The following is a 13,041-nucleotide window of genomic DNA, read 5'->3' as shown; positions in this document are numbered from 1 at the left end:
TTTACACAAGCCCAACATGTTTCTTTTCCCTCGAGGGTAATATTAAAAACTACATTTTGTTATCTGAAACCAAATTGAAGGAAGGGAGCCGGGGTATGCAAATCCCCCCTGTAGTACTGTGAGCAGGAAGCCTGGCTCCCATTGACTCCTACCCGAGCACATTTGCATGGGCGCGATTGGACAGGTTAAGGGAAGGTATTGTGATGGCTGCCCCCTTTGCAAAGCATTGTGTGCACAGGTTGGCTCATTTGAATGATTTTTAGTGATGGCCCCCGGGCTTGAGATATCATCCCACCAGGCTTTCAAATCCAGGGTTAAGAGGGCCAGACATGTATTGTAAAGTGCCTGTGCGTGTGTGTGAGAATGTATGTATGTGTATGTAAAGGCCTGTTCTTGGGGAAGGGTTAATCTGAAGGCAAATAGTGAATGTGATCCTGTATGGTTATGTGGTTATATAAACCCACATGTTGACTAGTTGCTAATATTTGTTAATGTATATAAGCACACATACATTTTCTACATTTTTGCAGTTTAATTGCAGTATCAACACAACCACTACTCAGCAACTTTATTTTTAACAACTACTTACCTAATGATTCAGTGTTGACATAGCAAATGAAAGAAGTAAGTGTAACTATTACCAGGACCTCACCAGCACATGTTTCCTCACTAGGTTTAGCTGTTTGGACCACCTGCCAAAGACAGCCAAAGGTGTAGGTTTTGCATTTTCCCTGGGGGTGAGCTCCTGTGACAGACTCTTCCCATGATGCCTTGTGCCCATGGCAAATTATGTAAAGCATGACCTCATACCCTCTGCCAACTTTTGAGAAGGACACCACCCCTCACCCACTTGTGCTTTTACTATCACAACAGGATTAAGCTGTTTAAATCTTTACATTGTGTTGTTGACAGATTTATAATCCATGCTTTCCTGTGATCCTGCAGATATGTGCATCAAAAATACGTATTTTTTATCTTAATCATTTACACAGAAAATACAACAGATGCAAAACATTACATTTATTAAGCATTATGCTATCTACATCCCTTAAACAAATAACCAATCTACTGAGCCGCTCATCCTTCTAACAATCTGTCCATCCATCTGTCCTATTCATCAGCTCAGCTACATATTGTTTCTCACATAAATCCCTCAGCCAGCCAGCCTGCCACAGATTCATTGATGAAGACTACTTAGAAACTCTGTGGCCATGTCAGCAGCACAGATTTGACCAGAGAGCGCTTACAAATGATTCAAAGGAAACACAAGGCTCAGATCCTGTGCAGAGGTGTGAAAAGTCACACCTCAGCTTTGTTGTTGCAGACTTGAACACACATTGTTGTTGTTTTTTTGACAAGTTCTACTTATTCAACTTGTTGAATTCATAGCTCAAAATAAAGAAAGAAGAATGCAATGGTAAAAAATATGGTTTGAGCTGTTACATGCATTAATTCTCACTTGAGCAATGTGTTCCATTACCATTACAACCCAGGTGCTGCTTTCTGCGTTTGGTTTCAAAATGTCCTAGAAACATTTGAGTGATGTGAACGCACAGATCTCTCTCTGTCACCTGTGTAACCCTGTAAATAGATCATGTTTCTGTCTGTTTACTTGTGTTCCATGTGAGCATGTGCGGTTGTTTATTTTGACTTGATGTGCAATTTAAACTTCAGAACACAGGAAGTGGAATTTTAGAGGGGAAACCTCCACCCACTTAGAGACACACAGGCACACGCACACACACACAAACACACACTCCTATCTAAAGGCAAAACTATGAGCAATAAATAATAAAGTTCTCAAGTATCCACTGATGTGAGTGATCCCCTTCTTGTTAACCTACACCAATTTAAGCTTCTATTGTCAAACCGCCACCTGCAATATGAGCCACTTATTGAGAAAAGGTCTTTAAAATTACCTAAGCAGGCTTCTTTCTTTATCTGTTCTATTTTTAGAAAGGGGAGACACGCCAAGCCTCGTATTTCATTTCCCCATGCAGATGTGCAAGTGTAAACTTTACCTGCATCACCGGTATCAGATTATCTTGTGACATTTTCATCATCGTCTTCTCTTTCATCTACACAAGGGCTACTGAAGATGAGATCAGGACAGCATCATGAATCAAAAACCACACATGCATACACTTTGACATACAAGTATGTGCTTCAAAATGCACAAATGCAAGTTTATATAGAGCTATACACATTATATATATTTTTTCCCTGTGTGGTAGACAGTCCATAAGTTTTATTTTGGTGCAAAGATAGCAGGAAAAAATGATGTCACTGTTTGGGTGCATTTGTTTCGTTCAAGGTGTCGAGTGTGGGCTCAGATGGGTTGGTCTCTAACCAAAGGGCATAACCTTTGAATGTGGTTGATACATTCTCTGCCTTGCACCAGAGGTGTTGTCAAAAGTTAAACTTGTTGCAGGCAGCTTCTCTCCAGTTGTTAAGTCTATCACTGTTGTCCTCTTCTACTTAAACATATTTTCATCAGTGTTCATGTGTGATGTTATGCCTCATTTTTTACATTTAGGCCGAGAGATGGACATTAATTGAGATTTTAAGGGTTTCATTTCTCCAAACAGAGCAGGGTTTGGATGCATGTAGATTAAATGCAACCATTTCTGCTACTTTTAATATTATTAATAAGGATCACCAGCTTTCCCAGTGAAAGGAGTGTGTTTGTCTCTATGTGTGTGACTCTGTGGCAGACTAACCCTGCAATCATCCTAATAATCAGTGGTGGACAAAGTACACAGCTTCATTACTTAAGTCAAAGTATAGATACTCCAGGAAAAATATTACTCCAATACAAGTGGATTATTACTTGAGTTAAAGTACTTGAGTACTTGCTTTTAAGAATACTTAAGTATTCAAAGCACTTCTTAAAAAATCTCAAAAAGTATTTTCACAAAGCATGAGTGCAGCCAAGAATACATAGGAGCACATTCTGTTAGATTATGTTTATTTAGAAACCATTACTTGATATCTCTAAAAACTATACCATGTTATAAAAACAGAAAATAAGTTACTCCAAGCACAGACAACTTAGTTTGAGACAACTTAGTTTGAAATGTTCATCTGGAATGAATTTTTTTTTACGTAGCTCAACACGCTCTCTCAGGTTGGTCAGTGAATGTTTGTATGTTTGGGCAGAGTGGAAAACAGGGAGAACATTTCACACGATACGCATCATTCTTCATTTCAAAGACCTCTATAACATGGGTTGAAGATAAGGTGAAGAATTGTAGCCATCATTGCCACCTCTAAATGAACTTCCTGATCTGAGTGAAATTTGCTCTGTGTTTGCGTGGAGACTCACTATATACAGGTATGGCTAAACCACTGAGACAAACAGAACTACACAAACACATTTTACTGTCTTAGGGATCAGATTTCAGAAAAGAGGAGGAAATTCATCAGCTGGCTTCAAATCAAAAGTAGTGAGTAACTAGAGCACTGATAGAAAGCACTGATAGGCCTAGCGGTCTAAGTGCCCCACGTATAGAGGCTATGGTCCCCGTCGGATAGGTCGCCGGTTCGACTCCCAGCCGGTCGACCATTTGCTGCATGTCCTCCCCCACTCTCTACTCTCCACATTTCCTGTCTCTCTGCTGTCCTATCATTAAAGCCAAAAATGCCCAAAAACACAACTTAAAAAAAAAAAATAAAGAAATTTAGTGGAGTCAAAAGTACAATGATTGTCTTCTGAATGTAGTGGAGTAAAAGTAATAAGTTCCCCCCAAAAATAATACTCAAGTAAAGTACAGTACTCAAGTAAATTTACTCTGTTACTGTCCACCACTGGTAATAATGTATATTCAATTTATACTTTGGTTCACCTCATGAAGTTCAGTTTTTTCATATTTAATTTCAACTTCTGATAATAAGCTCTACAAACAACAAGTTTTTGTATGATAGTTTCTGTTTCTGACTGAGGGCATGTTAAGATCTGATCCCTGGCTTCAGAGCAGCAGAAGTTGAGTTTAACCGGAAGTACGTCACAAAAGTAAAAGTTGTATTTATTTTTTATTTTTTATACAAATGTTGTTAATACAGTGAAAGACAAATATGTGGCAGAATTAAAAACGTTTAATGTTAAATTATATTTTTATATTTTCGTATTTGCAGACTGAATTCCTCTCTGCCTTCACGTATTGCTCCACTTTCACGCACACAGCAGCAGCAGCAGTAGCAATGGCAGCAGGGCAGAGAGACACATGTCAACACAGTCTGTGAGCCGATAAATACTGACGCTGGGGCCGGGAGAACATCAATAAACAAACATGTCTCGGCACAGAAATGTTCGAGGGTACAACTACGATGAAGGTATCTCACCGGAACTTAAAAACTGATGTTAACGGTTAAAACGTCACGGCTGGGCCTGCTAAGCTAGCTAGCTCTCTAAGCTAGCTGCCTCTGTTATTGATATTAGCCGAGGCAGCTAGCTTAGCATGTTCTGCTGCCAAGATAAGATTGATGTCGTGTCACTTGGCAGAGGGCACAAGATCAGTTTCGATGCAGAACAAGAAGATTTTATAAACCCAAGCTTATATAGCTGGCGTTGTTACTGTGGCTACGTTTTTGCAGCCAGTAACTACATAATGTTTGTTTTGTAAGGTAACACTAGCTACCCAGCTAGCTTGCTAAACCCATATTTCTCCTGAAAGGTTCAATCTAATATAACTTTTAAGACATGTTAAAGTGACAGGCTCTTGATTAGTGAGTTACTAAGAATACATATCCATTAAAAGTCCTGGGAAATGTTTAAGTTACGTGTTCCTGGCTCCAATTTCCAGTATGTTATCCTTTCATTGAAGCTGCTGACACAGCAAAGTGATACTTATTGTGTGTTCTGTTTCTCTTTGCTACAGCATCATTTGTGACGTGTATGTAGAGAGTAAAGCAGAGAATGGGATATAACTATATTAACTTATGTTTGTTTTTCTAGACTTTGACGATGATGACATGTATGGCCAGTCTGTGGAGGAGGACTACTGCTGTATATCACCAGCAACAGGTTGGTATCAGTGGAGGCAAAATCATAAGTAATCTGTTAGAGGTTCCTTTCATATATTTAGTTGTACTTTAACTCTCCTGTCAACTACTTAAAGTTTAATTAACCCTCCTGTTATGTTCGTTTCTCAGGGACAGCAATAATGTTCCTGGGTCAACTTGACCCGGGGCATATTTAATGATCCAAAAGTGTCAGAACTAGGGATGTACATTTTAAGTATTTTCCGTGATCGATTTTTGGAAATGTTAACGATCAATTATCGATTAATTGATAAAAAAAACATTATTATTCTTATGTCAAAAACAAGGCCAAATACGTTGTTTTCCCCCTAAATTATATTTTCTACAGCAACAAAATGCATATAACTGACGTTTGACACGCAGAATATCAACAAACAGCCTCATAGAAATATTCCACGCGGACATAATCTTAGAAAGTGAAGGCTCATAATACTAGCAGAAAAGTACTTCAGACTCACAGTGTCCAGTTTTCTGTCTACTCGTTCTTATTGAGAAAAATAAACATGTGTATTCGGTCAGGTGTCAGCCAAGAGCGCAACCGGGTCATAATCAGTCCCGCTGGAGAAAAGCCCAGACGGCTCTGATGATGCTGGTCTGTAAACGGAGCCTACCAGAATTTCCCACCTGTCTGTTGCCTCCGTATCCAAAGTTGGGAAATATCCTGTTTAAAGCTGTCAACCTTTGTGTCCGTGTCGTTGTTGGCAGCAGTTTTGTATTGATCCTCTTTTAAAAAGCGCACGTGGAGACCTGACGCACAGCCGCAGCCGCCAGCTGAGCGTCTCCGCTGTGCGCAACATCTTTAACAGCTGATTCACATCGAAACATGCTTTAAACTTAAAACACCTCCATGATAGATGAGTGTAATATGAGACCACATGATGTTTGTTCCACGTGACGGAAAATTGATAACAAAAATGTGTGTTTCGAGTAATTACTTAACAATCAATTAATCGATAATCGATTAATTGTGGTCATCCCTAGTCAGAACCCAAAAAATCCCAATAAACATTTTTAAAATCTCATCATTAACTCCATTACTAACCATTTAAATCAATATTTAGTGCAATGGTGTTCTTTAATTCACACAGATAATGGTTCAATGAGGATAACTCACTTGTTTTTTTATGAACACAGTTGCAAAGAAACATTTAGTATTTGACACTTCTGACCCCTTTTAGCCTCCACTTTGACTGCAGGGTCAAATTGACCCCACAACCAGTATCTATGCAATATAAACATGCAGGGGAGGGGTTTGCTAATGTGTGAAATGAGCCATTTTCATTTTATATGTTGTTCACGCTAATTAAGCAAAGCAGAAGTTTCATAGCAAAAAGATTTTTGAACTTTAAAAAGGGTCATCGTAACAGGAGGTTAAAGGCTATGATTTGATAGCTCATCCTTGAGTTGATCAGCTCCTAAGTGAAGGTGTTTTTGGTTCAAACAGCAAATCAGTTCATCTACTCACGTCAAGAGAGGCAAGCACCAAAAGAAGAGACCTTAGAGGAGGAAGAATATGAAGAAGAGGATGTACCGATGTCCCCCACTGTCAGCCACAACCTTGACCCTCTTGATCAAGGTAATACAATGAATGTGTGTGTTGTATAATAAAGTACATGCAACAGTTTGTAGGTGAAAATTGATCTCCTTACCTGTACAGTGTTTTTTTTGTGAATGTATGGCCTGACCTCAATGTCCACACTCAGACACTCACTGACTATGAGGTGCGTTCCTGCTAAGTCTATTAGGGCTTAGGGCTGTCCCACTGTCAAATCTTCAAGTGTGTAGGGGATCTCTCACAGACTTTTTGAGCCCTTTATGCTCACTTCTGGCAAGTGAGCATTTTTTGCAGGCTTAGCGTGAGGGAATTACCCATAATTCATAGATTCCCAGGGGAAGCCCGTGAGCATGGAAGGGTAAACGAACCCCGTAAGAAGTAATTAAAAAAAGAGAGACGGTAAAAATTAAGCAAGGTGCAACCATTGTTGCATGACAAAAAAAGTTTCCCTGTATGTATAAATTTAGAAAACTGCGTTAATCAGTCACAATCTATGTTTCTTCACACATATAGGCTACAGTGGAATTTATATATTTAGCCTATAGTTTTATATTTATATATTCTAAATGTGTTGGTTAAGCAGTTGGTCTGTCCCTTAAAAGCCTTGAATTTGAGGAAAGTAAAATGTTGCATTAAAAAATCCTAATGCCTCTAAGGTGAGCTCCATGACGTCATGCAGGTCACGTGAGAAGTGGAAAAGTGCTGCTGTCCCATTCCCAGTTCTACAGTTTTGCCTTGCCCTCAAACACTTTCCAGGTGACGTCAACTGGGTCAAGAAGGGCTCAGGGCTCAGGGCTTAGGGAGGACATTGATATTGGGCCTGTGTGTTTGGAAATGTGCCGATTGTTCACAACAAAAACACATGAAATCTATCTTTTAAACGTCTTGGTTGAATTTTAATTGTTTTCTTCATGACAGTAGAGTTGTCACAACACCACAATTTGAACATCCATGCCATACTACTCAAAGTCAAATGACATTAATACCTATTTTCATTACATTGAAACTAAATATGAACTCATCACACAAAACTGGTTAATTTCTAATCATTTGGACTTCTAGCTTACATGTTGTACTTGTATAGAAAGGGTCACTGAACTGTTACATATTGTTTACAGTAATGACATGCAAAGTCAATGAGATTTTTCTAAAAATAATGTTTACTCCAAACACAATGTTTCATCGAATTATCAATAATGATCAAGAAGAAGTTTGAGCTGGTGTGTCAATCTGAAAGAGTGTGCTTCCTCTTTTGTATTTTTCTTATTCTGGACATCTTATGAGTGTTAGCTGTTTAGTGGTGAGAAGCCTGGGACAAACAGGAAACATAAAGGGACCAGGTGTCCTCTCTGTCCTCTGCTCTCTGCATGTAAGAGTCATCAATCAATCTTTATTTATATAACTCCAAATCACAGCAAAGACGCTCTACAAACATGTCCTAAGATTTGCATTGTCATAAGAAGCATGCCATGTTGAAAAGTATTTAAGTACCCAAAATATGTGACTGCCTTATGTGTTGTTCTCTCCAGCCAAGCTGTACTCATGTCTGGACCATATGCGGACTGTGCTGGGGGATGCTATGCCAGACTCAGTCCTGACCCAGGCAGCCGTAAGATGTGGATTTGACCCACAGAAGGCATTGGATGCAGTCCTGTCTGAAGACACGAAGACGGCCCCGGTCAACAAAAGTGGCAGTGAAGACGTCGCTGTGGTTGGAAGAGTGAGCCAGGAGAAATCACCGCTTCCTCAGAGGGTCAAACAAGAGGCTGTCGCTGAGAAAGGTACACCCGGATCAAATTATGATCGACCAATTCTCTGGAATTATACAGAAGAGATTGACTGTTTGTGGATTTTTTTCTCAAGTTATTTGATAAACAAAGACACTGGATTTGAAAAGAAATTACAGTCTGTCATCTAAACAAGTAAGGTACTTAATTGTTAGTTTTATGTACATATTTCTGTCTTTCCACATAGTTTCTAATCATTCTAGTTTCCTTAAATGGAATAATTCCCAGTTGGTTGATTTTATATTTGCATTACCTGACCATGACCTGACAATTACACAAAGCCATCACAGGATTCTGAACAGCAAATATTTTGTATTTTTCAAAGATCTGTTTATTTGAATTACATATTACATACAGAAGATCAATGTAAACAATAGATTTTTTTTTGAATAAGAAAAAAAAAGTGAATTAATGAAAAAGCAACCAATAATGATAAATGATAATAATTTAAGATAAAAGTCAAATAAGTAAATACGAAAATAAATAATAGTGAAAACATTTAAGAAATAAATAAGTGCAAACAGTAAAAAAGCAATAACATTGAAATCACCAAATATATTGTATTTTTCAAAGATCTGTTTTTTTTAATTTTTACACATTACATAAAGAAGATCAATGTAAACAATTAAAGCAAGTGATGTTTTTTTGTATAAGAAAAAAAACAAGTGAAAGAATGCAAAAACAACCAATAATGCTAAATGACAATGATTTAAAATAAAAGATAAATCAATAAATAAATAAGAAAATAAATAGTAGTGAAAATACAATAAAATATATAGGTTAATATATATTTTTTTAAAGTGCAAAAGGTAAACAAGCAATAACAATAAAAACACCAAATATTTGATCCCTTTTTTTTTTCACCTTGAACAACAGTCTGTAAAATAATCTAGATGAATAATACTTCGGTTCAGAAACACAAAGAGGTGAAGTGCTCAATAATTGAAGCTTAAGTCAAATAAGGATGAGAGCTGAAGGTTGTACTTTAAATTGACTATTAATGTAAATATTCTGAATAAATGACACATCTATGCAAGTGTTTAACAAAGTGCCTTTTCTCTGTTCTCGTCCCTCTTATTTACCGAACAATCCCTCCCTCTTTCATCGGCGGTCCTCCTGCCTCTTCTCTTCGACAACTGCAATTGGCTTTCGTAAGGTAAGGAGCCTTCTTGTCTGCTTCTCTCACACACACTCATAAAACCCAGACTGAAGGGTGCAAACACACTCAACCAGGCGTGCGAAATAGTGCGCTGAACTTAAGTGACCTCTTAACTCGACATGAGGCTGACCCCGCGGTTGGAAACTCTGAAAACAATAACTCGACCGGTCCAGGTGTTGGTAGCGGTATCAGTCTGTCACAGCTCATGTCTGAGCATGTGCAGAAGAGTAAAGGGTCTGGAGTTGACATAGGGCAAGGTGTGAATATTCCCTCGTTAAGCGCTCTCACGATGGGACCTCACTCACCTAATCAGAGTACTCTTTCATTGGGCACGTTGGCGTCTTTAAACATGTCCGCTACATCGCAAGGCTCAGCTCCTTCCCTCCTTTCACTCAGTAGTCTGTCTTTAAGCAACCCCAAGATAACAACAGCAAGCTCCTCTTTGGCTGCTCCTCCTGGATTTGGGAGTCTCAGTTCCGTCCTTCAGAGTAATCAGCATGCAGCAGGAGGTGGGACTGGAGTCAAAGCCACAATAGCTGTCCCTAAGGGGGGCCTATCGTTAGCTGATCTGATGCAGGAGCATTCAAACCGCAGTCCAACAACTTCAATGAACTCTTTCCCAGCTCCCCAGAGCGGCGGAACTTCTGCGGCTACACCTGTGCAAACTCTGTCACTCTCCGAGCTCGCGTCACAGCACCAAAACAGGAACACAAGCGCTCCATCACAATCACAAAGCACTGAACAAGTTGGAAACACTTTTACTGTTCCAGCAAACATAACCTCTGCATGCTTGGGTGGGACTGTTTCATTGTCTCAGCTAGCCCTGCAGCATCAAACCAGCACTGAACCACCGGCTCTGAAGCAGCCACCTGCCACCACTGAGCTTCTCTCTTTGTCACATTTGGCATCTACACACAAAGGCAAAACCTCAACCACCTCAAATGGGTCACATTACTCTCTCAGCTCGCTCCTCTTACCAGCAAAACCAGAAGGGGCTGGCATGTTGGCAAAGAGTACTTCAGAGAGTAGGACACAGCGTCGGCTCGACCACAGACCACACCACCAAAGCTCCAGGCCAACTAAGCCGAAGCAGGCCATCGATCTGAGCGCGCTCATGGCCCAATCGGAGGGAGCGAGCCCTCGTCTCTTTGACCAGGATCTCCCTTCGCCGTTCTCTCCAGCTCCGGTTACCTCTGTTTTTGCAGAACCGTCGGTTTTTGCGATAACGTTGTCCATTCAGAGCCGCCGACAACAAAGGAGGATGAGGAATGTGATGAGGGGAAAATTAAGAGGTCAGAGGACAGGAAGTGGTTACCAGGCCTTCCTCTGTTCGTCACAAGACAAATCCAAAGAGCAGGAAACACCACCCTCGCCGATAGTACCATTCACCTTCAATACACCCTCTCCTGATGACATCGTCCGCGCAAACCAGCAAAAAGCTTTCACCCGGTAGAGAAGGGAACAAAGCTTCTATGTCATGCGTCCGTGTTGGTGCTAAATCTACTCTTGGGACGAGAACCTTGGATCATGCTTTGCGGTTTTTACTCCAACAAATGAACTGAAGTCAGTAAGATGCAGCTCTCAGGGTCAGCAGCTTGTGAGACTTTTTTTTTTACTGTTTACCGAATCCAGTCATGTGGAGTAAAGGAACTTTTGGGACCAACAGAGTCTGCTGATGTACTTAAAAATATATTAACAACTAACTACAGTATTTCTTCTTTTATAGAGACACATGAACACGTCTTATATCATTGCTACTTATAGAAAAATTATGTTGGAGTCAAACTAGATCAAAATGTAACGACTCAGTCAGCCTGGCAGCTTGAAATGTATCGCAGCTATCAGTATTTCAATGACCTTTTAATGTTTTAAAAACTTTTAGAATAGTTTTTCTTACTTTGAATTCTTATTTTTGTATGCATAGAAAGCCTCTGGCCTTTTTAATCCACATGTTTTTGTATGAAAGGGAAGTAGTCTGATCTTAACTAGAGAAAATGACAGTGTAAGGATGCCTCTCTGCTTTTGCATGGCCTCTTTTCTATTTTTTTTTTTGAGCTGCATGAACCCTCTACAGAGAAAAAGAGGTTGATTTTGTTTGCAGGTGTGCTGCAGCAATTGGAATTTGGATCAGTTAACCATTGTGCTGGTTTCTTCTGCTGCCTGGGTTAGAGATCATGGGGTAGACATTTTGGTTTGGGGGGACACCTGGAGATTTTCCCATGAGGTAGTCTGCACGTGCATACAAAGCAACACACACACAGAACAATGAAGAGTTTTAAAATCTAAGGTAGGAATGACTCAATTTTAAAATGACTGAGAATAAAGAGCGCTTTACTTTTAGTATTAGGATTTACAAATGGTTTGAGTTATGCTGGGTGTGTCTGCACACTCTGCCAAAGTATAATTTGTAAAGTTTGTAATAAAGTTGACTAAGGTTGTGTACTCTTAAAGCACCTGTGTCTGGGTGTGTCTCTCTGGTTGTGTGCTTTTGTGTGTCTGAGTAGGGCTGGGCGATAAAACAATAATTATCGTGATATTGTTTTTCTCAATATAAACATAACAAATGTACGATAAAACGTTGATATATTTAAACCTTTGATTACATCCCCTAATCCCTGGAAAGGGAGGGGGCGCTAGTGTGTCTTAAAGGCTAGTTCCCACCTGACATTGAACAGAAGAAGAGGTCTGCATGGAACAGCCAATCATGTCGCAGGGTGAGAAGTAGGCAGGTTTAAAGATTATGGAGCGGAATATAAACACAGCTGGAGAAACACTGAAGAAAACCTACCAGCTACAAAGCAGAGCGAAAACCAAGCGCCAACCTCCGGCTTCAAAATATGAAGCCCATGTGGAAGTGTTATAAACTGCAATTCATCCAGAATCCGCTTCAGGCTGGCTGCAGAAACACCGGAAACCACATACACACCAATTCAAAAAAGACGATCTTTGTAGAATTAATAACCACATTTACAGCCTGGTTCAAAAAACGGCTTCGGTTTACGTAGCTAATTTCTATATCGGCACACACTGTACGGGGGGTGAATTATTTTTCTGACGTGACGGTTCAGAAGATATTAAGATTACGAGTTTTTGCCCAAATAAGGACATGACTGACTTGATTCCTGGACGGGAACACTGTAGCTGTTGGCTAGGAGGTTCAAACTCCGCCTCTTTACGTCACACTTTGCCTGGTTGAGTTCTACATTTCCAATATGGCTGCCGCCGCCGATTGGCTTCAAAACTGCTCAGGAACAGATGGGGGACCTCATGGATACTACGTCCATTATTTATATACAGTCTATGGCGAAAGCATGATCGACAAGAGAGGCTACTAAACTTCATTAGTTAAGATATTTTGGCTATTTACTAGACTACTAACTCCCAGATAACATCCTTTTCAATTTCGCCCAGCTCTGTTTTTTTTACGAGTGTTATACTGAAGTAACTCAATGTTATATATTAAAACAGTCTTTTTTCCTTACTTAAATCTGAAATACATG

At 39.7% G+C, this 13,041-nt stretch overlaps 1 protein-coding gene across 2 annotated transcripts in view; it reads left to right on the top strand.

Annotated features, from left to right (window-relative positions):
* The first annotated feature begins 4,108 nt into the window (after positions 1–4,108).
* hbs1l (HBS1-like translational GTPase) overlaps positions 4,109–13,041 on the top strand; it is a 42,889-nt gene continuing 33,956 nt past the window's right edge. Inside the window, exons 1-5 of one of the 2 annotated variants that reach the window (XM_034699234.1) lie at positions 4,109–4,332; positions 4,955–5,023; positions 6,485–6,616; positions 8,125–8,376; positions 9,544–11,991. In XM_034699234.1, coding sequence (XP_034555125.1) covers positions 4,290–4,332; positions 4,955–5,023; positions 6,485–6,616; positions 8,125–8,376; positions 9,544–10,994 — 1,947 coding nt within the window. In that variant the 5' untranslated portion in view covers positions 4,109–4,289 and the 3' untranslated portion in view covers positions 10,995–11,991. Of the gene's footprint in view, positions 4,333–4,954; positions 5,024–6,484; positions 6,617–8,124; positions 8,377–9,543; positions 11,992–13,041 lie in introns of those variants that run through there. The other variant, XM_034699233.1, reaches the window with a different exon arrangement.

Source organism: Notolabrus celidotus, chromosome 13, assembly GCF_009762535.1.
Source record: "Notolabrus celidotus isolate fNotCel1 chromosome 13, fNotCel1.pri, whole genome shotgun sequence".
Classification (NCBI taxonomy): domain Eukaryota; kingdom Metazoa; phylum Chordata; class Actinopteri; order Labriformes; family Labridae; genus Notolabrus; species Notolabrus celidotus.
The sequence above is the reverse complement of the archived record's forward strand: the minus strand, read 5'-3'. Positions and strand labels throughout refer to the sequence as shown.